Source organism: Eleginops maclovinus, chromosome 19, assembly GCF_036324505.1.
Source record: "Eleginops maclovinus isolate JMC-PN-2008 ecotype Puerto Natales chromosome 19, JC_Emac_rtc_rv5, whole genome shotgun sequence".
In the NCBI taxonomy this organism is placed as follows: domain Eukaryota; kingdom Metazoa; phylum Chordata; class Actinopteri; order Perciformes; family Eleginopidae; genus Eleginops; species Eleginops maclovinus.
In genome coordinates, this window is record NC_086367.1 from 17,066,761 (window position 1) to 17,093,920 (window position 27,160).

Here is a 27,160-nt window from a genome sequence, read left to right on the forward strand (position 1 = left end):
TGTTTCCAAACCTATCATTTACATTGCAAAGCCAGCAGTTTACATAACTTACCTCAAGTCTTATCACATAATTATGAAGTGGAAGTCAGTCATTTGCTAAAAATACTGCAGGGCTGCAAAACATCTTAATTTGTCGCCTAGCAAATGATTCTGGTTTAGGGTAGAGCCAGATTATTCATGGGTAATCATTCTTGGGCATAAAGATGTGGTTCATATACTAATTTTTTCATTCTTGTTGATCCAATGAAATCTCGGAAAATGTTCTGAAGGTGATTTCATTTTATATGATATAGAAACATTAGAAAGCCTTTTATCCTTACTAGAGGCTGTATCATATTTGTATTATTGCCAGTGTCATTAATGTAAGCATACAGCCTGCTGAAGAATTGAAGTGTACCGTAAATGGGAGATTTTATGCCAAGTATTTTAAAAGGTCTATTCTTCATAACGATTGAAACGTCCCGATATTTCCTAAAATGCTCCACAAGAGGGTGCTGTAATGCAAAGAATTGAAGAGTGCTCAGTGAGTCACACAACACGAAACTGAAATATGAAACCTACCCAGTTACCAAATCAATAAGCAGATTTTAACCATTATAAATAAATGAGCTCAGAGTGGCACTACATGTCTTTATGCTTCATTAGGGCTGACCGCTATAATTAGTTTATGCAATGTTACATTCCATATTGAATAAGGTGAAGCCTCATATACCAAATCAATAATGACATTAAAACATGTCATGACAAAATTTGTGTGTGCTAGTGTAACATTTAAGTGGTGTTGAAGTCATTACAGCTCGACACACAATTTGCTTAAAACATCTCCCAATTTTATTCAATCTTACAAATGGTGAAAAACAAGAAAAACTTCATTTACAATGGGTAATCTGTTAAAAACTTCAGTCATTTAGGTACATCTCAGTCATAAAACCAGTAATATCAAAGTCTATACAACGTGCATTACTACGGAGTTCTGAAATGGTGGTATCTAATGGAAAGTGATGAGCATCTATTGTTTTGACAGTTAACTATATCTACTTAATTCAGGAATGGTTGTGTCCACAGGAGTGTCGCATTTTTAAGAGTTGTAAACAACTGTGCACTGCAAAGACAACATTTAAGACTTGGTTTAGGACTTTCCCTTTAAATATCACAATGTGTCAAATCTTGCAGACACAGCTTTAGCTGCTACATCCAATTGCCCAGCACCAAATACTTTGATAAAATATGTCAAATTCAGCAACGTGTCAACAAAGTCATGGTTCATGTAGAAAGAAAAAAAAACATTCACACTCGCATTCACACTTTCACACACGGCCAACGTCACACATGCAAGCACCAATGAGCAGTGAGGAAGCAGCACACTCTCCAATACACCTCCTGTTCGTCACTGCCAAGGACCTTGCAGTCATTATGGATGAGATGGTTGCAGAATAGTAAACAAACACCAACAAAAATGAACAAAAAAAAATCCCTGGTTTTAGACAAGTCCTCGCATTCCTTCAGACAGGCTCCTTCATTCCGGTGTCTGGTTCAGCAGGATTACTCAGCGGCAGCCGTGGCCTCTGGACTGGCTGCCGTCTCTGGCTCAGTGGGTGAAGCCTCAGCTGGTTTCTCCTCTGCCTCTGCTGCTGCAGGTTCTTCTGCCTTCACCTCCTCAGCCTTTGGCTCCTCAGCTGCAGCTTCCTTGGCTCCCTCCTCAGCTGCAGCCTCTGCAGGCTTGGCCTCCTCAGCAGCTGCCTCCTCGGATGCTGCCTTCTCTCCTTCGGCCGGTTCTGCTGCTGCGGCTCCTTCCTCTGCTGCCTCCTCAGATTCTTTCTTGGTCTTCTTGAATGAGAAGCCGCTGAGCTTGAAGGAGGGTTTCTTGAAGGAGAAACGCTTTTTCTTCTGCTTGCCATCCTCGCTGCTGGACGGGGTGCCTTCCTCCGGCTTGGCAGAAGCCTCTCCATTTGTGGCGGCAGGCTCCTTCTCACCGTTGGCCTCTACAGCTTCTACTTTCTCACCATTCTCTTCTTTTGGTGCCTCCTCAGTAGGAGTGCTGCCGTTGGCCTGGACTTCAGCTTTGTTAGCCTCTTCTGTAGATGGAGAGGCATCCCCATTGGTTTTGGCGTGGCCATTCTCCTGGAAGGAAACAGAATGAAACGGTCATTTTTGTGAACTTTGCCATGCTATTTAAGTAAACAGGAGTTTGTCCATCTGTAATCATGCATCTTAGACCAACTCTGGCTTACATAAGACAATGTGTGTGCAAGCCTACCCCCTGCTAAACCTGGCATGTTGTGGAATTTAATCAAATGCATGGACTAACCAATAGGGAAAAGCCCTAAAACTGCAGAAACATCTGTTACTAGGAGAGTGACGACAGCTCTTTGGCTTTCAGCAGTAGGTTAGTCTGCTAGACTGCAGTACGGCCGGCGCCCGCCAGGTGGTGTTCAGTATGGAGACACAAGACACAATATAGGAATTTTGGGACTTTATGCCTTATTTTAATTACCATTTTGATCAACCATTGTGTGTTTGTTTTAATTTAGATATATTTCCATCATTGAACTCGGTGTTTTTTCAAACAATTGGTTGATATATAGGGTAGTGTTGGTACAAAAACGTGGCTCCTTTCTTGAATCTGGCAACAAAGGCGTGGTATCGTTTTTTAAAATGGCCATGCCACAGTGAGAGCGCCCATAAACCCCCGCTGCACACATTTCAACCAAATGAATACAAAAGCAGCCGCAATGTTTAAGAAGCCAAAGCCCCAGAATAATGATTATAATAAATCAAAAATGTCAATTTTGAGCTGGTAAACTACACTCAACAAATAAGATGTGCAGCCTGTTTTAAAAAAAGAATTAATTAAATATACCCGTATGAATTTAAAGCAGTTAAAAGAGAAAATGCAGCAATTTTAAATAACGTTGCGTTTAAAAAAAAACCATCATTAAGGAACAATGCTCTCGCCGGTGAAAATGGATACATGTGGTCACTTTCCCTGAATGCCGGTGAGCGTCGGGATGCGCTACAGGGAACAAGGAGCACGCCATTGACTCAACACATTGCTAAAACCAGACAAAATTCCACCGGAGCAATTAAGACTTAAATAATTAAAATACATACCTGTCCATTCGTCTTTGCTGCAACAGCTGCACCTTCTGCTGGCTTTTCCACCGCAGCTTCCTCTTTTCCAGCGGTTTTGGAGATTTGTGCTCCCATGCTTTTGGTGCAACAAAGGAACCCAACCGATCAAATGAATGAACAAAGACCGCAAGCTTCCTCCCCAAAAATTCAAGTCAAGCGCCGGCAACTCCTTCTACAGCCGAGACCGATGGATCAGCCCGAAACCGAAGTGACCGCAGAGGGACGAGAACCTGCAAAATTGTGGCAAAGATGCAAAAGAAACGGGAATTCTTTCAATTTTTTCTCGAGCGGAGTTTGTAAATGGAGAAATTGGCCCCGCCGCAAATGAGATGCGGAGTACAACGCCCAAGTCCACTGATGAATGGGCACTGGGGCTATGACGACAAAGCCAGCCCGTCTCCACCAATCACAAGTCAGGAATCCAACGAGTGGAGGGGGGTCATGGAGTGGGGGCCTTGGACAATAGGAGACACAACAACATGGCCAACTACTTGCTCTTATATTCACTTTATGGTGCAGAAACGTGATTTTATATGACTGAAAAATAACGACTGAGATTTCATGAAGATTTACAGTATCAACAGATTTAACTACATGCTGATTTCAAGGATGGAATATCTCATAAATGTTGGATAATCCCATATTTAAATCACAATATGTTTACAGAAAATACATAAATGGCCAACATTTATATGTTTTACATGCACATAAAGTTCCATTTTTGTCGTAAGGAATATTTCTGTTTCGCTGTAGCAACATTTTTTGGCCATTCTTGCATTTCATTGTAAAGCAGGTTTCATCTACAACACCAGTACAATTTGTTTATTAAAAATGTATTATATATACATACATCAATATACAATACAATGTGCAATAGTGCACAATATCATAAAACATTATTTAATGTTTAGCAGATTAAGAAACACAGGTAGAATTAAATGTATTATTTACGCTGAAACAAATAGGGACTAAGAAGTTATTTATCACAACAAAAGACATGCGAGTGTAAAAACAACAGCATGTTTCGGAGAAAGCACAGCTCAGCTGGTCTCATGTCATATCATTACGCACCCTCCTGACATATGCCTTGCTTGGTAAACAGACGTCCCCTGTAACTATAAGCCCCTGTACCCACAACTTCCCTCATCCCTCTTCTTGCATAATAGCGTCTTGTATGCTGGTTGCAGCTGGAGCATCCCAGTGACCCAGATATAATGAGAGTTTATGGCCCTCTTCCCCAGCAGCCTGCAGTGCTTTGACTCCACCACCAGCCACAAGTCTCCTCTCAGCCATCACTGCATGACCCACATCTCCATGGTTACAAGTCCAAAATGGCTCCAAGGAAGAGGCTGCACACCGAGGGCTTTTAGCGACCATGACTCCTGTTTTTTGGAGAAGTAGGGTGAGAGTGAGTTCACACCAGTGCAGACAACAGTTTGAGGATTAGGGTGACTTCTTTCACCCGCCCTATCTTCATCAGGCTAACTAGGCCACGCTCATTGTTGTGATATTCTGATTACATGCAAAGCTATAATTATTATGCTGAGCTGCCATGAATATGTAAACCAGGGGACAAAGCCAGCAGGGCACGAAGCACCATGCAGGCCAGACATTCAGACATAAAGACTTCACCTGTCAGGAAGATACTGTACAGCGTCAGGATCTATACGCGCAGTTTGTGTTTGTGTGTGTTCAGTATGTGTCTAATGAAACAATAAATCCACAGATCTTAAACATGCCAAAGGTATTTATTCAACTTCTCACTTTTCTGCCTTATAGATTATTTGGGTGCAAACAACAAAAGTTTTTGTTTTTCACCACAATTTATTTTCAATAAGGAGGACCTAGTTGAGCTCATAACACTGTATATAACGTCATGAAAAGAAATGGTGTCCATTTGAAGAAAAAAATGAAAAATTTAATTTCACTTAAGTAAAACAAAACAAGAGTTAAATGATCTGTTTTATTATAGCAATACAAATATTTGACATAATGACATAAACATCAAGAACTTTAAAGAGAGAATTCACACGGCGATTTTTTGTAAAATGTATGTTGTGCCACCAAAGTTAAAAAACAAAAAAGAAAAGTTTATAAAATGTCCCTGATTTATTTCAAGAGCAAACAAAGACCAAACTGTTGAATGTAAAAGTGAAAAAAAACCACCCTGAAATATCATTTTAAAATAGTTCATTCGGGGTTGAATTTGACAAGTCATGGAAGGGCTGTTAAAGGTCGCAGTGAAGGTTGGGTAGGTAGTGGTTGTGCCCATGCGTCAAAGTGTTCTTGAGCCACTGCATGCTTTGTTGTGCAAATTTGGTTTATTGAAGCCTGGTCAGTGTTGAAACCACTTCAAAACTCGAAGTATGTTATGTTAACAGAGGTGAAAGGTCAGCAGTGTGATTCAAAATCACGTGTTTGAACAGATTTACATTTTGTTTATATACTATGCAAAACATTGTAATCTGGATGAAGATTTGTTTTCCATAACTTTTGCAAGACATGTTGTGTTTTGCACCCACATTTCTCTGTGAGGGGTTCAATATTGCGGATGAAATATAAATACAGGAGATGACACTGTTTTCCAATTTCAAGTTTTGCCAACAAAAAAAATTATAAACTTGATATTTAGCTCACTAGCTTCCCTACAGGCAAAGAGGATTATTACCTGCTAATAATTTTAGTTTGACTAAAACTAATCCAGGTACATTTGTTAAAACTGGACCCAAAGATTCATGAGAATAAGGGTTTTGGATCCCATTTAAAAAAATGTACGCTTTAATAGTGTGTTTTTATCTGTATGCAAATCTGTGTGTTTCTTATTCCCATTTAAATACTCTTTAATAGCCTTTAATCTCTGAGAGAACAACAGACAATTTGCCCATCATGCTTTGTTTTTAGTCTCCTAAAAAGCAAAGGGGCCTCCCACTTGTAGTTTGTCATTGGAGGAGAGCGGTGTCAATCACAACCCTTTAGGTGTGCGTCGATCCGCAGCAGCTGCACGCAATCACTTGACGTGAAGACGTCAAGCGATAAACCGGAAAATAAAGCACTATTGGCAGGTCACAATAAAAGCACGCAACCAAGTCATTTAAAAATCATGTACCGGTCTTGTTTATCATAATCATGCTTATGCAGTATTACATAAGTCATAATCATGTGCGTTCATGCTTTTGGTACTCACTGTATCATTGTTTTCACATTACAATGACGTACGAACAGTAGCTTTATTTTGAAAGGATGAACCAGAAGCGGTGCATTTTATTGTTGTGAACTTGACTGTTCGCCTTCGTCATCATCTGTACGCACGGCGGCGACAGCAGCTCCTGAATCGGGCAGGGAGGACCGCGATTCTCCCTCAATGCAAAGGAAAAACACTCACAGAGTAGAAAAATATCTGCCATCTCCCGCACGAAAGTCCCTCTGGAAACTCCGATGGATTAATCTGATTTTTCTACGGTAAGCACGCCTTTCTTTTTTATCTTTCTGTGTTGAATTTCAATTGGTGCACCCGCCTCGTCCCCTATTTTGCGCTGTGGACTGTTAGATGAATTCATCTCGGTGAAAGAGAGAGCAGAGGAGATAAATAACACATTGTGGGTCGCTGCAATACAGCCAGTATTCCCTCTAGTCGTCCTGCAGATACATGTGCATGTATTTGACGGAAAGCGTTGCCTTTAGAGGGGGTAAAAACACAGAGAGAGAGGTGGTGGTCTCGTAATTGTGGATGATGTTTTGCAGTGCTGTGATTGTGGAGAGGGGGCTCTTGTGTTGCAGCAGGGATGGATGCGCTACAGAGCATCGCTGACCAGTGAGGCCATTCACACACACGATGAACGCCACAATGGCCTCCAGACAGCCTCCTATTGATTCACCCCAAAATAATTGTCCTATGATTAAAGCTAATTGCATTGCTGCGCTGTTTAATATCCAATTATAGCTGTCCTAATCGGGTCATCTGATGTGTCTGGAGGTGCAGCCATCCATCTTGTTGGCAAACACCAGGGATGGTGTACACAGTGTGTAACTGGGGGCTAAAGCCTCGGTTCTATCCTTGTGCAATAAGTTAGCTGTGTGTGGGTCTGCAGCCTGAAGCTTTCAGTATCCAGCCTGTCATTGGTCCATGCATGGCTACACAACTGTCATGCGTGCTGTGTATGAATTTTGAATGAAAGGAGTTACATATTATGGTTCATGGAGCCTATATACTTCCCCTCAGGCCCTCTCTGTCCATACAGTTTAGCCTACTTATTAGGCACACTGGAGTATAAGCCACTAATTGTGGTTGAGTTTAGGTTTTAATGAAGTATGTCCTTACAATGGGTTTAATTAATTACTTGTTTGGGTTAATTAATTACTTGGTTAAAGCTAAATGTATTCATCAACAATATATCAAGTAGTGTTGTGACTACTCAACAAATGTCATACAAACAGCCACAGCAGCTGATGCTATTTTAATTTCAAGCTGCAAAAATTAGTTGAATTATCAATTACATATTCAACAGAAAACAACCAGGCATCTGTTTGCTTATGGATGAATTATTTAAGAACATTTTAAGAACACATATTTAATTTGTGAATGTTAATCAGAAAACTGCAAACCATTTGAAGACATCACCTTAACAAATCTAATTGGCAGATTCATTTTTACCCTTATTAACTTTGGTCTGTGTGTTTGTCCGCAGTATTATGGGAAAACAACCAATTTACAAGACCAATTTAATAGCATTGGTTGGAAATATGTAGAATGTGTAAAGAAATAATCCATTAAGAGATGTATAGTAACAGTCTTTAAGATGTGTGTTTAATTTGAACAACTCTCGAAATAGATACTAGTAACGTTTTTTTTACAAAGTGATTAAATCAAGTAATTGCTGCAACACACACACACACACCTTCTGGCTCATTCTCAGTTTTCTTTTTTTTAAACTCAAGTGTTATTCAGTTCTTGCAGAAAACTTCTAACCTCCATTGCTGTAGACCCACCACATCAATATTTCCAGTGTATTCTTACACCGACCACTGCCCTTCACTGGCGTGAGATCTGGAAAAAATGTTTTAAACCCCCTAGTTCAGACTGACAGGCAAACGCAGCAAAAATCTGCTCTTCTTTGTGGAGAAAAGAGAAAAGGTTCATGTTATTCAAATTTGCCCTTTTCTTCCATTTGATAAATATTCATCTACTAGTCACCAATATCACTGACTGAATGGGCCTTTACAATGTGTTCAGTGATTTAACAACGTGACTCAACATACTCAACTGTGAACATTGTGACACCAAAACACAGTCAAGGCTTAAACCCACGCGTACGTACTGTATGAAGCTCAGCTGTGGGTTTTATAACCACCTCTGTTCATTCAGTATGAGAAGAATGCTTTGAAAGCCTCAACACTGCATGTTATTGTGCTGATAATCTTGTAGCAGAGTGAAATGTGGTCATTGTCTTGTTGTTGATATACTGAATGAACTCAGTTGTCTTACACAAGCACATGTTGTAACTATTCAGAAAATGACAGCCATAAGGAGGAGATTGTCAGAGTTGTACCGAATCCAGCAAACACAGGAGAGAGTTTCATATGCATTTGGCGCACGAGAAAAGTATCTTCTTTTGCGTAAATGCTTTGTTGAATGAACAGAAAGTTGATTTTTTTGGAGTTGAATAAGGTCGTTGAGAGCGCGGCTTCAGTAGGAGGGGTGTGGGAGGTTTGACTTTGATTTGTGTCAATGATCAGAGTGTAAAGGGACCCCACATTTCAAATTAAACAGAGCTTTTTTGTTAGAGGCTGGTCTGAATTGCAAAATGATTGTATGGAGAGATTTGTAAATTCATAAATAATGATGACATTCTAAGATGTAGGGGCCAGTTGAGCATAATTTGTTAGTCAAATTTCCAACTGTTGTTTTTTTTTTTTGAGCTGAGAGCATGCATTGTTTTGAATCTTATCTTGTTTTTCAAGCAAAATGACAGCATTTTCAGAATTTGGTGTTTCTCCTTATCATACTTTATTGGATTTTACCTGGTATATAAATAAAAAATATGATGCTTTAAATCAATAATTTCCATTTTAAACAAACGTTTGAAAAGCAAGAAGATTCATTGATCAAGCTCAAACGGGGGACTTGATTTGTAACTTTGTAGATCACTAAAGGGAACCGATGAACAAATTGAAATAATTCATTAAAAATGTTGCAGATAATTAGTCGGTTGATCCACATACTATTTCAGTCCACAATAAATAAACACCAGTGCCCGTTATTATATTTTCAGTCTTGACATGTATTGTCTTTTCAGGCCAGCACACTGTATGTCTGTTTCTCAAACAGGACTTTCTCTCTCCCGTGTCATTCATCAGTCACGCTGTGTGACCCTGACATGTCTGTCCTTTTAATTTCACATATTGATCTTGCAGCCTTACTATACATGGTAGAGTATCTCATTATGGCTCCCAGCTTCTCAAAGCACTGAAAAAAAGCTCAGAAAATTTAAATCCAGTAGATCCCATCAGCTTTTGAGTGATGAAGTCGCACTGGCCCTGTTCGGTTCATTTCTGTTCAGATAAATATGTGCACCTTCATTTAAAAAAAGGTTTCACTTCCTGATGGGAAGGAATCTTGTCTTGACAGTATTGAGATACTGTTCAACAGATGTGGTCAGACATTAAAGTCATATTTCAGATTACATCTTGAGCCAATCATGAGGAGGAGTTTAAATATCCTAGCTCTGTCCATCTCCATGTGGAAGTGAAGTCCTCCCACTCTTCCACGTCTCTGCCTTTTTGCCAAAAACTGTTAGAACACACCACATAGCTACGATCCGTTCCCCACTGGAGCTTCCTTATCATGCTAGTGTGGTCCTCTCGGAGGCAAGCTGTTCATTTGGGTCTGAAAATAGCATTATGAGTGTTCTTGCAGGCTGAGGTGGTCATGCGATACCCAGGCCGTGCCACGGAAAGGAACAAACCCCGCGGCAGTGATGCCATCATCTGGTTTTTTGGGGTGGAGAAAGTTGAGCCGTAGGTCAGGCGTGGAGCAGTCGAGTATGAGTGGCTATGAGTGTCCCTGAAACGCTCCTAAAATCGTTATGTAGCAGAGCTTTGTCTTGACATTTTGATATAATCCACAGTGTCGTTTCATGCGTGTAATTGAATAACAGAGAGTGGTCGTCCTTTGGATCTGAAAGCCAGTGATGAATGCAGCTCTTATTGTGTTATTGTGAAAATGTGATAAATCTGCCTGTTGCCTTCAAATGCTCTCAAGCTAAACTATTTTTTTAGAGCTTTCATCGAGCAACTTCTACTCAACCTACACATAGATCCATGTGCTAATGTTTACTATACGAACCAAAGAAAGACTACAAAGGGAACGTATGTATATAAACAAAACAAGATGGCCTAGTTTCTGTGCAGCAGAATAGTTACAGACATGTTAAAGCTATAGTATTTTTACTTCAAGAGCAGGAGGAATTTTATAATCCCCACAGGCAACACGGCGACGTGAGATCTCCCCTCATTTACTCTGATCCCTCCAGGAGTGGATACGGTGCTATTTTCATTTCAATCACTCCAGTTAAAGAGAAAATCCACCAGAAAGCAGACTGTGGTGTCGCAGGCAGTACAGTTAATATGTCCATGCTTGTGCAATTCTCCACCAAAGCTGTCGGAGATTTTAATAAGTTACTAACCCTGTTTTCATCGAGCAAGAGGCTGGTCTGCACTGGATGTCTGTGGGTTATTTTTTGCAATATCTCCTTGACTTATTGCTTAATGGTTTGACAGCTTGTCACATTGATGATATGACAGGCTTCAGCTTCTCACTTCTACTGTTTTTGGAGAGCCTTTCACCTAAATGAAAATTGTAGGCTTAACATTTCTTTTAAGGTGTATTTATACTTTTGATATACCTTCTTCACCGTAGAGAGTTGTACGGTAAATATCAGAAGATGGAAGAAGGGAAAGATTGTTAGAGATCCTTCTATATCAGTCTTTGGTCTCACAGCTTTGGTCTCTGGGCTCATACTGCAATGCTATTGCCGGCCTTGTTTTTTCTTCTGGGTATTTATGGGGTTTCATTGGCAGTAATGAATCACAATGATTCTCCTCCGCTCTGCGGTGGCTCCACTCTTCTGATAGTTAAGCAGTATGAAGAAGATATAGGACTGGAGAAACTAAATAATGTTTCTGTGCACAGAAGGTGAATTCTGTGATTTCTTTGTTATTATGCCTGTGAGCTGCAGACCTAGCTGTGAGATGTCATCAACACTAAGGATTACAAAGCATCATAGACTTTGTGCCACGACAAAATGTGAGCACTCCCTTCTTTATTTTCCCTTTGTCTTAGATGTTAGTTGTTTGAAAAAGTGTAATACTCATGCAAGAGGTAAGTCTTCAACAACATACTGTACTAAACGCTGCCTGTTGCAGTTCAAGCTCTGCAGCAAGTGACACATCTGTTTGCACTTTTTTGGGGGGCATTTGGGTTTCTGGCTAGTAAATATAAAAAAGGCCTTAAGGAATTCAGTCATGTACTTTGTAGCTTAAGCTCTCGTGTCCTTAAGGACATGCCTCTGACTCCAGCTCATTTGGGCTTTAAACTTTAGTGTTCTAAATAAATAAGAATTGTAACACATTTTCTAGTTTGCAACACTGTCAATTTTTGGTACAGAGTATATCAGCAATTAGCAAAAATTGGCATCACACATTTTTGGTGAGTCCATACTGACATTGTGAATTGTGCTTGTTGTCCAAAACGGAAACCTATTTAGCTCACTACCAAAGAAGACTGAAAACCAGGGAATTTTCACATTTGAACTGCCAAACTACTTGACCAAAACCTAATATTTTGTCCATATCATTGACCAAACCCTTTTTCAAAGATGGTTATTCTTCTTGTTGTATTAATCCTTCTTGACAGAGAGGAGACACCATCTGTGAGTCAACCAACTCTGCTGTTTATGTGGATCTGAATCTTTTAGCTGAGGTCAAGAGCTGTGTTTCTCCTCCTCCTCAGTCTCCTGCCGCTACAGCGTTTGCCCCCAGCACCCCCTCTTCCCATGCACAGTGACTGTAAACAAGTGTGTTTTCAATTATCTGTCTCAGAAGTCAGCTGGCCGCTAGTGCTGATAAAAGACAACAATGCTGCCTGCGCTCTCCTCCTCTCCGTGGATCTATGAGCTTGCAGGGCTTAAAGGGGGGCACAGTGAGCTCAAATGTGCATTAGTTTAACTAGGTCTTATAAAGATGGTAATGCTCTTTTTTTTAATTGGCAAAGCAGATTGCCTTACTTGTTACAGAAACTGGTTTAACTTTGCTTTAGTGAGGCCAGCCCCTGTCATGGGACTCAACAGTAAACCTCGCTCGCAGACTTTTCGCTTAAGAGCCCCTCTGTGCATTTTAACTAAATCTGTCGATGGGTGTGTGGCTCCTTATAAAAAAAACTAAAACAAAGTGCGTGCCATCTTGTAAATGCAATGGCTGGTTGTAAATTCTTCCTAACAAGATGGAACATTAAACCATGATAAGTAGAGATAGTAAACTCTTTTATAGTGTAAGTTAAGCTGGATATTCCCAGCATAGAGCATCTGTACACATATTTACAGGGTTTACATTATTCATACACTGCATCTCTGTCAGATTATGTGCCGAAGTATAATGACTAATGGAGTTTAAACTATCGTGTTTAATTTCAGCCTAATTAAAAGATTTTTCATAAGGCTTTCTGTAAACCTCAGAGGAAGCTCTGAAATAATGGAATATTGAATCATAATTTCCCCAATGCAGACGGCTTTTGAGCTATTATTTCACCCACGTACTAATTTCCTCTCTTTCTCTCTCCACCCACAGAAGGTAGAGAATGGGCTGTGTGCAATGTAAGGACAAAGAAGCAGCAAAACTCACTGATGACCGGGAGACCAGCATCTCGCACAACTCGGGGTACCGCTATGGGTCTGACCCAACACCACAGCACTACCCCAGCTTCGGGGTCACCACCATCCCCAACTACAACAACTTCCACACCGGCGCTTCTCAGGGGGTGACCGTGTTCGGAGGAGTCCACACGTCCTCGCAGTCTGGCACGCTTCGGTCTCGGGGAGGAACAGGTGAGGTTCAAGGAGCTTTTTTAAATGAGTCTGTGGAGCATGTAAATTGGTTCGAATGCAAGGCAGCAGGCTAGTGACTAATAGAGTTGTGGAGGCGCAGGTTGTATAGGCTGTTTCTGTTTAAAAAATACATCTTTTGATACTTTTTTAATGCATAACTAATCATGTATTATTGAGCATTATTGCCACAATGGCAAATTATCCGTCAATGTGTTAGACCATAAAACATGTCCACATAGAATAACACAACTAAGGTTATTTGGGTAAAATACTTGTATGCAGATCTTTTTCCAGCACTTACTAGTCTTTACGCTAAGCTAGGCTAACCGGCTACCTGCTGCTTGTATCATCATACTTATTTTATGCAAGAGTTGTATTTAACTTCTCTTACTCTCTGTAAGGAAGTGAATGAGCGTATTTAGTAAAATGTCACACAGTTCCTTTAAGAGAAGTTGACGTTGTAATTCTGAAATATGTTGCTGTCAATAAAACAGGGTCAAATTTCAAACACAGCAATTAAAAGAGAAATGAAATGTTGGTCTGAGTTGTCAAAATCTGTAAACTTCTCTGAAAACCACTCACTGTCTGGCCCTCGTCCAATATTCCATAAAAATGCTAATGTCTGCTACGCTAACTGACTAGCATTCATTATTTTTTGAGGAGCAAGGTTTGAATTTCAAATGGAAGAATGTTTTTCTACTCTTTCTTAGTCCTATAGTAAATAAGTGGTTCTTCCTTTGTGTGGTGATACTGTGGTGTTGCGAATGTTCTCGTTGCTACAGAAGATGAATGTCCACCGTCTGAAAGCTAATAGAAAAAAAACGATGACCTAAATTGCTCTTTGAAGTACTTTCACGACCAGAAAGATCAGGCATTGTGCTGAATAGTGGTGAAATCCTCTTGACACTCTCGTACTTAAGATTTTAAAGATATATATAATGTTTGATGCATATATAAACAGCATCTCCTGCTTAGATATAAATCACTCTGGGCATTTTTCTCTAGCACAGACAAACACTCTGTCGAGTCAGCACCACCAGTATGGATAAATGAAGAAAAATACTCCAGGAGGAAACAGTAAACAACATTAACATTTGAGTTTGTAAAAGAAACAACAGTCACCCAGCACGGGGGGAAAACCTCATGTGAACCCTTTGTGAAGTCATCAACATGTTTGCCTGTGGCACAGTGAGCCCTTTGGTCATTGTAGGGTTTATTTTGGAGGTCACTGCACTTAAAGGGAAACACACCGGGTTTTTATTGCTGCACTGTGTGTCGAGAAACGATTTAGATCAGATCAGAAAATGAAATCATTTTACAGTCTCAAGCTTATTAGGAGATACATGGAGTCCAAGGCCATTTCAAATCACATCAGATAAATTTGATTGGCCTCCCTAACAGAGACCTTGGCAGCATTTACTGTTTCTAGAGGAAGCTCGGTCTTATGACGCTTGAAGGCAGACTTCAATGCATTTGCATGTTAGACCGGTTTGAATTGTTTTGTAAATGTTTTATTTTTAAACCTTGGGATGTTATTAGCTTATACACTTGCTGAGGGGAAGCTAATGGTTTCTAATTTATTCAGCCGATAAAGGTCACGTGACAAATATAATTGACTGTGGCTGTATGCCATTTGCTGTTGAGCAGGTAGCAGACAGGGGCTTTATCAGAGCTTTTATCTTGAAAAGAAAATCTGTAAAACCCCCCAAAAAGTGAGCTAAAAGACACTAAAAGCCTAAATCTTTATAAAACAGAACTCGTATTTAGGCATTTTCTTAAGGTTGAAAGTGAAATTAGTTTGAAAAAAGGGGATAAAATGGTCTGGAAGATTTGTCTGTCAAAATAGATTCTTATATTTAATGTACATCTGTATAAATAAAATAAATTGTATGCATTTGTAGTTAAAATACAAGCAGCAGATGGGCTGCAAAATATAAATGATGAGGGCAGTGATTTTTATTGCCATTACATAACATAACTAAGAAGCCCATGTGGGAAACAGATGAACAAACCCAACAGAACAACCACAATGAGAGTCTCCACATAATAAAAAAACACCTCTGCTAACTCTAACCACCAAAATGTCACGTTGTTATCCCTGCAGGGGTGACTCTGTTTGTGGCTCTTTATGACTATGAAGCCAGGACCGAGGATGACCTCAGCTTCAGAAAGGGGGAGAGGTTCCAGATCCTCAACAGCACGTAAGTGTGGAAACATCTGCATGACAGCATAAAGGGAGGCGGTTGGTTTTCCCCACTTTCTGTTTTTTGTCTATCCTGTCCGAATGTCTTTAAAGCTGCTTTTTGGGATGAAATGGTGTTTCATAAGCACAGACAAAAGAAACATGACTGTGTTGTAGCCCTGAGCTGGATTATTGGGGTTCTTTTGCATGTTGAGACACATTTGTTGAGACACATCAGCTTTCTGATGGTTTGCATTGTAGGAGTAAAATATGAACTAGAAACCTGGTGTAGAAATAGTGACAGGATTGCTCTGCTTTCAAAACAATGCATATGTGGTGTGTCGTGTGGCGTGTTTTTAGACCCTGTAATTGCCCTATCCTTCTAGTTTGCGACAAACGGATATTTGAATCCATCCTTTCTTTCTGTGAGTACATATACACTTTTATATATATATATATATTACTACTCTATCTATTTTCCCACTTTACAAGAGGATAAAACATATTTGTGGAAACTCTTTCTGAGCTCCCGGGCTTTTGGGTGGACACTTCCCACAGCGGTGTTGACTGACACTGACATCTGAGAGCTGGAGTTATGTTGGTGTCGCCTTACAAAAATCTGAACCAAACCATATCACATTCTTAAGACCTTAGTCCTCTCTTTTGACTTAATTTAGGGAAAGGCTGTATGTGATTTTGGTTCGACTTTGAAGACATACAGTGGGGCAAAAAAGTATTTAGTCAGCCACCAATTGTGCAAGTTCTCCCATTTAAAAAGATGAGAGAGGCCTGTAAAAAAAAATCCAGGAAATCACATTGTAGGATTTTTAATGAATTAATTGGTAAATTCCTTGGTACAATAAGTATTTGGTCACCTACAAACAAGCAAGATTTCTGGCTCTCACAGACCTGTAACTTCTTCTTTAAGAGGCTCCTCTGTCCTCCACTTGTTACCTGTATTAATGGCACCTTTTTGAACTCGTTATCAGTATAAAAGACACCTGTCCACAACCTCAAACAGTCACACTCCAAACTCCACTATGGCCAAGACCAAAGAGCTGTCAAAGGAGACCAGAGACAAAATTGTAGACCTGCACCAGGCTGGGAAAACTGAATCTGCAATAGGTAAGCAGCTTGGTGTGAAGAAATCAACTGTGGGAGCAATTATTAGAAAATGGAAGACATACAAGACCACTGCTAATCTCCCTCCATCTGGGGCTCCACGCAAGATCTCACCCCGTGGGGTCAAAATGATCACAAGAACGGTGAGCAAAAATCCCAGAACCACACGGGGGGACCTAGTGAATGACCTGCAGAGAGCTGGGACCAAAGTAACAGAGGCTACCATCAGTAACACACTACGCTGCCAGGGACTTAAATCCTGCAGGTCCAGACGTGTCCCCCTGCTTAAGCCAGTACATGTCCAGGCCCGTCTGAAGTTTGCTAGAGGGCATTTGGATGATCCAGAAGAGGATTGGGAGAATTTCATATGGTCAGATGAAACCAAAATAGAACTTTTTGGTAAAAACTCAACTCGTCGTGTTTGGAGGAGAAAGAATGCAGAGTTGCATCCAAAGAACACCATACCTACTGTGAAGCATGGGGGTGGAAACATCATGCTTTGGGGCTGTTTTTCTACAAAGGGACCAGGACGACTGATCCGTGTAAAGGAAAGAATGAATGGGGCCATGTATCGTGAGATTTTGAGTGAAAACCTCCTTCCATCAGCAAGGGCACTGAAGATGAAGCGTGGCTGGGTCTTTCAGCATGACAATGATCCCAAACACACCGCCAGGGCAACGAAGGAGTGGCTTCGTAAGAAGCATTTCAAGGTCCTGGAGTGGCCTAGCCAGTCTCCAGATCTCAACCCCATAGAAAATCTTTGGAGGGAGTTGAAAGTCCGTGTTGCCCAGCGACAGCCCCAAAACATCACTGCTTTAGAGGAGATCTGCATGGAGGAATGGGCCAAAATACCAGCAACAGTGTGTGAAAACCTGGTGAAGACTTACAGAAAACGTTTGACCTCTGTCATTGCCAACAAAGGGTGTATAACAAAGTATTGAGATGAACTTTTGTTATTGACCAAATACTTATTTTCCACAATAATTTGAAATAAATTCATTAAAAATCCTACAATGTGATTTTCTGGATTTTTTTTCTCATTCTGTCTCTCATAGTTGAGGTATACCTATGATGAAAATTACAGGCCTCTCTCATCTTTTTAAATGGGAGAACTTGCACAATTGGTGGCTGACTAAATACTTTTTTGCCCCACTGTAAATCACTGCAGCTTCAGGGGGCCACCGCAGCAGAACAACAACTTGTTTTGTAGTTTGTTTTATGTGCTTTTTCTTCAGCTCTCAAAACAACACAGCCAATAAATCTGATCCACTTCTGAGTGTCTTTGTTTGCCTGTCTGCATAATATGTACATGTGTGATGGGTTTATTCCAACCTCCATCTCCCTTTTTATTCTTCTCTCCCCAGTGAGGGCGACTGGTGGGAGGCTCGTTCTCTCACTACAGGTGGAACTGGTTACATTCCCAGCAATTACGTCGCTCCGGTGGACTCAATCCAAGCTGAGGAGTGAGTAAAACTTTATTTTTTATATGAGCACACACGGCAGCTTCCTCAGTAGAGAATACATCATAAATATTTGAGAGGTCATCTCACGGTCTTTTTATAACTGTGCATAGTGGCACTTAGAGTCAAAATAGAAGATATAGTATTGAAAAAAGTGTTTAATCAAATATTACTAACCATATTTTGATTATTTCTCTCTTTCCCTGCAGCTGGTATTTTGGGAAATTAGGCCGAAAGGATGCAGAGAGGCAGCTGCTCTCCAACGGCAACGCCAGAGGCACTTTCCTCATCCGTGAGAGTGAAACAACCAAAGGTGCTCCTCATCGAATATGCTAACATGTTAAATACTTTAAAGTTTGGGAACAGACAGAATGTAAGCAAATAAATAAATATTTAGGAGCTCTTTACATGACATGTGTAGCAGTACAAGCTGTTTATTTATAGACAAACATAAAAGAATATTAGACCAACATTGCATTTCAGAGTTCAGTTTAATATCATGCCATTAACGATGTAAGTGCTCCATATTCATTGCCCTAAATCTTTTGCACACTTTGATTCATACACACTCATCAGAGATTGCTTTAGTCGACTTGAGCCATCAGAGTTTTTCCTAATAATGTTGTCTCTGCTCCAGGGGCCTACTCCCTCTCCATCCAGGACTGGGATGACATCAAGGGAGACCACGTCAAACACTATAAGATTCGCAAGCTGGACAGTGGAGGTTACTACATCACCACCAGAGCCCAGTTTGAGACGCTCCAGCAGCTGGTGCAGCACTACTCTGGTGAGACTCTTGCCACAGTTATGGAAGATGTTCATAAACCTGAAGTCATGATAGAGCTGAGTCTGCTTTTCCTCCCTTAAAATGACAATGTTATTTGGTCGATTCAGCCAGGGCTGCAGGGCTGTGCTGTCGCCTGATCGTACCGTGCCACAAAGGCATGCCTCGTCTCACTGACCTGTCTGTCAAAACCAAAGACGTGTGGGAGATCCCGCGTGAGTCGCTGCAGCTCATAAAACGTCTCGGCAACGGCCAATTTGGAGAGGTCTGGATGGGTGCGTATCTTTTTGTCGTTCTCTTGTGGCAAAAATTAAGATTTTGGACAGCTGGGAGCACTGTTTGTGAAACATACTGCATGTGTTGGATCATTCAAAACTAACACCCAGTTATGTAATGTTACCCATAGGGAGGGGTGTTTGCTTTTAGTGATTTCATTTAGGAATTTTCATTTCTGTTGAAACTCAGTGACCACTTGGACTAGAATAAGATTTGTATACTTCCCATGATTTGTGCTTGAGTTTGCATGGATTTTAAGACCAGTTAAAAGCTAATGTATATGGTATTTGTGTCGGGGCTTATCTTTACTCACTTCAGAAACTTGTTGTTTTAGTTCAGATTGGTTCAGTAAAACTACATTTTTCCCATATTGGGTAATTGTAAGATGATGGGAATACCACAAATATTGTTAGTAACACAAACAAGGATTAGATCACATCATAGAAAGGATTGTTTCTTATCAAAGTTGTCTTCTATAAGCAACGTTTTCATCTCCATCCAAGCTAATCTTAATCCCACAAGCAATCTATTCAAGCATTCACTCAATGTTCGATGTACCGGTTTCTTTTCACTTCTTCTTTTTGTACTATGATTATAAAAATGTGTTAAGAAAGCCTAGAAAAGAAAACAAGTTGGTGAAACGGGGATTGTTTTGAGTCTTTATTTATTTTTCAAGATATCAATCATTTTATTTCTAAGATTCTATTGTGCGATTTGTTACTCGACAAGAAGACAATTTTTGTATTTAAACAACAACTCCTTTATTGACGCTAGCCATAGCTCCAAGCGCAAAACCAACAACTAACTTCCTGTTTATTTCACAATAAGAGCCCCTACTTCCTCCTACTATGTCAACTCATATACAGGCATTTATATGTAGTTACATGAACATAATTAGAACTGTATGTAAATATAAGCATGTTAACACGATTGATTGTAACTCAAAGCCATACTCAGTTTTGTAATTGCGCAACATCCAGCCACGATTGTTGCCAGTTATCTGACCTTGATGTTCTGCAAACCAATACAAAATCCCTGATAGTGGCTAAAGTAAATTGAAGGTTAAGCAATACTTGCATGTTATTTTATGTCTTTCTATTTAATTTTGTCTGACAATGCATCCTCTTTTTCAAATGGTGAATATCTTACATTAAAAATACTATCTTGCTGTAATGCTAGTTTCTAACTTCCTGGAGAATAACCCATAAACAACCTTTTTCTTCATGTTCAGGCACGTGGAATGGCACCACCAAGGTGGCGGTCAAGACTCTCAAGCCCGGCACCATGTCGCCTGAGTCCTTCCTGGAGGAGGCTCAGATCATGAAGAAGCTCCGACACGACAAGCTGGTGCAGCTCTATGCCGTGGTGTCCGAGGAGCCCATCTACATCGTCACTGAGTACATGTGCAAAGGTAGATGCTATTTTAAAATGACACTAAAACATAATGAATATTACATACATGCATCTGTGCATACACCTACACAGGGTGTGCATAATTCATGGATCTGCACTGACAGTACAGTATGTGTCCTACTTCATAGCATGTGCATGCTGTTATAAAACCACATCTAATATAACAGGGATACATACAGTAACTAGTGGTTGTACAGGAGTTATGTTGGTAAAAACAGAGATCTTCAGTTACCACAGCAATAACTGACGAATAAAGCCTGAGCCGAGTGTGACATGTGGCAGGAATCCCAGAATTGATTTTAGCTGCAATGTCTTACTTCAGTTTTGATCCAAATCTTGATTCAAGATCTGGCAGATAAAGACAATACAAGACGACAGATCCTCCTAACTTGAATCTTTCATATGTTTTTTTTAGGGAGTTTGCTTGACTTCCTTAAAGATGGAGAAGGACGAGCCCTCAAGCTGCCAAATCTAGTGGACATGGCAGCTCAGGTACGCCACTGAAAATGAAAATGAACGGAAATCTTGATGCTTTACATGCTGGATTTGTTACCAGACACTCTGAGAAGCTTATTCACTTTAACCTTATCCAGCTGTTACCAATTTATCCATTTAAGCTTATAAGTGTTGCCCATTTACAGCCATTTCCATCGTGATAAACTGCCAATGTTTACAGATTCATTAGGCAAACCTTAATTTTATCAGGCCAAAATGGCAGTCTTCAAGAGTGTGGATTTAGCACATTGTTACTTTGTCTGGGAAAAGTTTATTCTAGAAGCAATTGGACAAAAAGTATTTCAAGTTAGTAATCCAGCGTTAATGTAAGAGCACTCAGTTGTTGCTTTTATTCTATTTTGAAGCTGTGATTCATAACTCTCCGAGGGTCAATAAGTAGTGGATTTTATTTGGCAAATATGGCACATCTAAGGGTTTCCAGGTCAGTGGTAATCCCGTTTATTTCAGCCCCATTTTATTTTATTTTTTCTTGTGACCGTCGCAGCCGGAGGCATTATGTTTTTGAGTTGTCCGGGAATTTCTTGGACGTTCGACAAATACGTCATATTGGACTCAAAGAATTCGGTGTTCAAAGGTCAAAGTCACTGTGATAACTCTTGAATTTATTTGCTAATTATGAACACTTCCCACAAATATCTAAGAGGGTAAAATGATGATGACATGCAGATGACGTTTTGGTCAGATGTAAACTTCTACTTGACTGTTTGGCGAAGCAGTCCAAGCGAGAGGCAGTAATTGTAGTTTGAGGCTAATAAAATAGCTGTAAATCTACATTTAAATCTTGCTTAGAACACATCAAATCACCTCAAAACTGTGATGTAATTTTAATTGTAAAAAATAACTCCATTCCCCAGGTGGCAGCAGGCATGGCATATATTGAGAGGATGAACTACATCCACAGAGACCTGCGCTCTGCCAACATCCTTGTCGGAGAAAGTCTTGTGTGTAAGATCGCTGACTTTGGTCTGGCCAGGCTTATCGAGGACAATGAATACACAGCGAGACAAGGTAGGTCACTGAGTTGGGCTGCACCAGCTTTTAGCAAATTGACTTGTTGAAATGTAAAGAATGTTTAAGCTTGTAAACACTTGGTGATTCAGTTGCTAGAAAACATCTGTACCAGGGTCCAATCAGAAGTGATCTTAGACATAAACAGGAAGTCAGTGTAGCACTGCAGTAAGAAGGCCAAACACTATATTCAAGATAACTTCCTATACTTTGTTTATACATGCATACATGGGGAATTGTGTGTCTTATGGGGATGGCAATTAACATAGTGGAAAATAAGGTACTTTGAAACCCCTAGGATGCAAAAGCTGTAATTTTGCATTTAAAACACAGCAATAATGCTCAAATGTCTAGATTTAATGTGATTGTGGCACTTCTCAGTGATATCATTATCTGTTATTACGTATAAACATCATTGGAAATCTTTGATGCTTCTTATAGTTCCAGAACATGCCTATGAATCAAATATGTCAATTATATAACACACTACCCGTTTACTTATATATGAGCCAGCTTAAAGCTAATGTGGTTGTAATTTAGGAACTGTGTTACAATAAATATTTAAATACAACTAATAACTGATTATACTACTCGTGTAGCATGTTCTTATTCAGTGATGTGTACATTCCTTCCAAGTAAGCAATACCTTACAGTTGCAATAGAGATGAATTTGTTCTGTGGTGTTCTCAACCACAGCATTTTCTTAAAAATCCCAACGCCAGAGGAAAAAGTTGGCGGGCTGGCAGATTACTTATTCCACTTAGTTAATTCCATGATACATTTTACATGCAGACACACACATAATACTTTCAGAATAACAGCAGTAAATGAGCAGGAATGTGTCTTGGTGAAACCAGTGGAAAACAGAAGCACATGTGGTTGCAGCGAGGCACACACACAACAGAATATTAAACCTATATACGGGTTCAGTGCAGGATTTAAGCCAGAGCGCATGTTATACCTAAATATCCATCTGTCGCTGTTTATCTCATTAGAAGAATTAGGAATAAACAACCCTGCCCTGAATCACTGGAACGATGTTCTCCCTGATTATTTTGGCAGACTTGAACAACATCAGGAGGAATTCCAAACTCTGTTAGTCACTTTGTCAACATTTTCAGTCACTCGCGGTTTAAATATTTACTCGTTCAATTTAGGCCAAGTGCAAAATGAGACGGAGAGCGATAATGGAATTGTTCCGGTTTTTCCCTGGTGGGATGTTATCATGTCCTCATGTCTCTGCACTAATGAAAGCACAGATAAAGGGAAACATTGACACAGAGCAACCTGGCCTACTTACGGCTTGGGTTTTGATAAAGGTTATTTCTCTTTGTATTTCTGCTGGAAAGACAACAGGGAAATTACAAACATGTTGCAGCAGTTTAACATCCAGTATCTCAATTTCTTTTAGGTGCAAAGTTTCCAATAAAGTGGACTGCTCCTGAGGCTGCTCTCTACGGGAAATTCACCATCAAGTCGGACGTGTGGTCGTTCGGCATCCTGCTGACGGAGCTGGTGACCAAGGGCAGAGTGCCCTATCCAGGTGAGAGTGTGCAGCTCTGTGGTTTACGTAATCTCATCCCAACTGCAGATTATTGCTCATATTTGATTAATGCAGAGTGCGTGAGAGTGTTTGAGTCTGTTGAGACGCTAGCCATGGATCTGTATTCTAAAAAAGAGCAGCATGTTGCATAATGTTCATCATGTTGTGCATTATGCAGAGCAATGTTCCCAGACGAGTGTGAAAACATGTGAAAGGACAGTGTTCTTGTTTATCTGCTGTACACATTCTGACATTATACTGACATTGAATGCATTTGAATGAGCCATTGAAATACATGCTCCCGCACAACCACACATGTTTTTCAATTCCTCTGGAAGATTTAACCTGCAGTAAGGTGGAAGTTCATCTAAAAGAAGCCCCACCAATCAAATTCAACTGAAGTCAACTCCTAATGAAATCTTTATTTTTCACATACACAGTGCAACCTTTCATTTAGAAATTCAACAATATAATCATATTTGACTGAATCAAATATGAAACCACTAAATTGTATGATTGTATTCAATGTATGGCAGGTTAAGTCACATGCATCAGAGTATCTTTGTTTATATAATGTTTGCATGTAAAACAGATTTCTAACACTATATTGTCAGCATATTGTTTTACTTCATAGAATACAATAGAATCGGAGGATGAAACCCTCTTTATTTGTCACATACTGTACATGCACACAGCAGAGCACACACCGTGAAATTGGTCCTCTGCATTTAACCCATCCTAGTGCTAGGAGCAGTGGGCAGCTATTGTGCAGCGCCCGGGGAGCAATGGGGAGGGGGGGATTAGAGGTGTCCGGTGCCTTGCTCAAGGGCACCACAGCAGGGCCTAGGAGGTGAACTGGGACCTCCAAGTAGCAGTCCACTTTCCATATTTCAAGTCTGTTTGGGGGCTTGAACCGGCGACCCTACGATTCCCAGTCCAATCCCCTACTGACTAAGCCACTGCTGGACAAAAGACATAAAAATCCAGTCCCAGTCGTGCTCAAATGACTTCATATTAGATTCATTTCTGAGTCCCTTCTATTATTAAGCAGGGAATTTAGTTGTCGACTTTTTGGATCAGTAAACCATAACATATGTTTCCAAAATAATCTAAGCTGGTCCACATACTGGCTTGTAAAGCTTTCAACCAAATATTTTAGTCCTCTTTCTGCATTCACTCTAAATTAGATCTAGGATTGTTTTGGTGACATGCATTCAATTAATGAATGCAACTTTATTTGTATAGTGCATTTAAAACAAATGAGTACAGTTTTAAGTGCTTGACCACTGCACATAAGACAATAGTAAATATAATAAACCTGAATTAAAAGCTATAAAAACACTAACACTAGTAAAACAGTTTGAATAAAAACAAGGGTAATACATAACAACCTAAATAAAGTAAGTGGTTTAAAAAAAGAACAATAGAATAGAAACACACGGAAAAAATCAGTTCTTTCTGCTTTTTCCGGGAATGTAAAAGAACACATTTTTCTTGATGAAAGAACTCATGAAGTAACTTGTTAAAGTGAAACAGTGATCTGAGAAGGTTATTATTGCATTGCCTTTATTCTTTCATGTTCCTCTTTCCAGGCATGAACAACCGTGAGGTGCTGGAGCAGGTGGAGCGGGGCTACCGGATGCCGTGCCCGCAGGACTGCCCCCCCTCTCTGCACGAGCTGATGGTGCAGTGCTGGAAGAAAGACCCAGAGGAGAGGCCCACCTTCGAATACCTGCAGGCCTTTTTGGAGGACTACTTCACTGCCACTGAGCCTCAGTACCAGCCGGGGGATAACCTCTGAGCCCCACTGCACTCATCTCATGTCATCTCACCGGCTTTCCACCAGGAGGAGCCAGACTCCACCTTTCCTCTCTCATCCTGTGGCTGTAACAATTCAAAGTTCATTGACTGACTTCTTGACTTCCAAGCTGCTGCTCTGACGGCACACTGACTATCAAATCTGAGGATATTCAGAGGGGTGGGAGGGGGGTGCTGGGAGATGGAGTTAAAAATAACTGCCATGGATGAACGAGATGAGACGTGTTGTGTAACCTGTACGTAGTGTAAATATAAATTGCTTGTTTACTTATCTCTTTTATGTTTCATTTTATATTACTTTTGATATTTTGGAAATGTGTGGATTTTTTTTTTTAATCCGAGGTCAAAGTAATTTCAGATTTCAGCTCGTAGAAAATTGTGTGAAGCTCACATTTGGTAACAAATCGTGACATAATAATTGTAGGAATGGTACTAGTTAGACATCGTGGACCGAAGCATCTCAGAACATTTTTTTGGGAGTCCACTGACCTTTTTTACGGGGTGAATATAACGATACTGCTCTCCTCTTCTCAAGGAACTTAGATGTACTATAACACCTGTTCTTGCCTTTTCATGTTTAGTAATATTCTTATATTGTAAGAGAATGCCTTTATGCTTTCTACACACTAACTTAGTGCATCATGGACTATTCCACCCAAACTTGTATGGCATCTGCACTAATATTAAGTGCATTCATTGCATTTCAGCTTCAGCCAATGATTCCTGATCGACTTAAAGTGACTTTTAGTTCAGCTTCTTGTAGTTGAAAAGGAGGCTGACTTCCTCTCTTTAACTGCAACCATTGTTTGGCTGACTGCTTATTATACTGGCAATATTTTAAAATGTATGTTGCATTATCGTATGGCTGCAAGCTGTGTAAGAATTCTTGTCCTTTCGCTTCAGCGGCCAAACAAACAAACTGCCACCTACATGACGGGAATGAAGGAAGTGACCTGTGTTTGTCCCTCCATAATGTGTATCTTAAAATAACATGTCGTTTAGGAGACCAAACGTGTTAATTTCACTGTTTTATTTTTGCTCAACATTTCGGCCAGTTTTATGTGTCGTCAAGATCACTTAATTCTGTGACTTTTCCAGGGAAATCTGCAGCTCTGGATGACATTTCTCCCAACCTCAAGTGTCAAACTTCTCTCTGTGTGCATTCCAGGACAATACACATTTTCCGTGCGTATTTAAGTTGCTTTTCACGGTTGGAAAAGTGAGCAAGAAGTCGATTTTGTATCACTGTGTTTGCCCTAATTCAGTAGATCTACGAAACATGTTTTTGGTCTCGGCATTATTTATTGTCTCTGTCTGTTACTTGTACACCTCTGGTTTTGAAATAAACAATCTTGCCACCATCGTCCCGTGGACTCCACACTTTAAACCATTAGCAATACTTGGTAAGTTGTTTAATGCTTACCTGACATCTAGCTTTTGTCAAGGAAATATGCTGAGCCAGGGGGAAACTGACAGCAGAAATCCATCACTGGTGTTAAAACATTTCTGTGCAACTGAAAATGAGTGAGGTGTCCGTAAGAGTGATTGAGACGTTGTGGTTTCCCCTCAGGCTCAACTTGGAGTACATGCAAATCTCTTTTTCTGGCCTGTAAGCCAGCTTGATAAGGAATTCATATACATGTATTACCTGTTTATTTGTATTCATTGTACTTTGTTTGATGTGTTTAATTAGTTGATTTGTTCTGACTTAAACATTGGCTAGTTTTTCTCTGGTAATTCAGCATGTATATAAATATATTCTCAGACTCTGACACACAAAGCTATATTTAGTATATCACTTTGTAAGTC

At 40.1% G+C, this 27,160-nt stretch overlaps 2 protein-coding genes across 2 annotated transcripts; one reads left to right on the forward strand and one right to left on the reverse strand.

Annotated features, from left to right (window-relative positions):
- Positions 1-808: 808 nt before the first annotated feature.
- On the reverse strand, positions 809-3,494 carry marcksb (myristoylated alanine-rich protein kinase C substrate b). The gene is made up of 2 exons (XM_063908000.1): positions 3,112-3,494; positions 809-2,121 (listed from the first exon to the last, which is right to left on the reverse strand). Exons 1-2 carry the CDS (start codon positions 3,205-3,207, stop codon positions 1,543-1,545), a joined length of 675 nt encoding a protein of 224 aa, XP_063764070.1. The 5' UTR covers positions 3,208-3,494; the 3' UTR covers positions 809-1,542.
- Positions 3,495-6,401: 2,907 nt separating this feature from the next.
- On the forward strand, positions 6,402-26,714 carry fyna (FYN proto-oncogene, Src family tyrosine kinase a). Its single transcript, XM_063909367.1, has 12 exons — positions 6,402-6,591; positions 12,973-13,229; positions 15,334-15,430; positions 17,898-17,996; positions 18,203-18,306; positions 18,631-18,780; positions 18,888-19,052; positions 20,285-20,464; positions 20,882-20,958; positions 21,837-21,990; positions 23,402-23,533; positions 25,126-26,714. The coding sequence occupies exons 2-12, from the start codon at positions 12,983-12,985 to the stop codon at positions 25,332-25,334; spliced, it is 1,614 nt and encodes a 537-aa protein (XP_063765437.1). The 5' UTR covers positions 6,402-6,591; positions 12,973-12,982; the 3' UTR covers positions 25,335-26,714.
- The last annotated feature ends 446 nt before the right edge of the window (positions 26,715-27,160 follow it).

Excerpts from the sequence above, each read along its gene's own strand:
- marcksb (XM_063908000.1), bottom strand. The coding sequence starts at position 3,207 with ATGGGAGCACAAATCTCCAAAACCGCTGGAAAAGAGGAAGCTGCGGTG. Across the intron at positions 2,122-3,111 it reads CAGCAAAGACGAATGGACAG|GAGAATGGCCACGCCAAAAC; the intron begins GTATGTATTTTA and ends GTTTCCTTCCAG.
- fyna (XM_063909367.1), top strand. The coding sequence starts at position 12,983 with ATGGGCTGTGTGCAATGTAAGGACAAAGAAGCAGCAAAACTCACTGAT. Across the intron at positions 13,230-15,333 it reads TCGGTCTCGGGGAGGAACAG|GGGTGACTCTGTTTGTGGCT; the intron begins GTGAGGTTCAAG and ends TTATCCCTGCAG. Across the intron at positions 17,997-18,202 it reads GACTCAATCCAAGCTGAGGA|CTGGTATTTTGGGAAATTAG; the intron begins GTGAGTAAAACT and ends CTTTCCCTGCAG.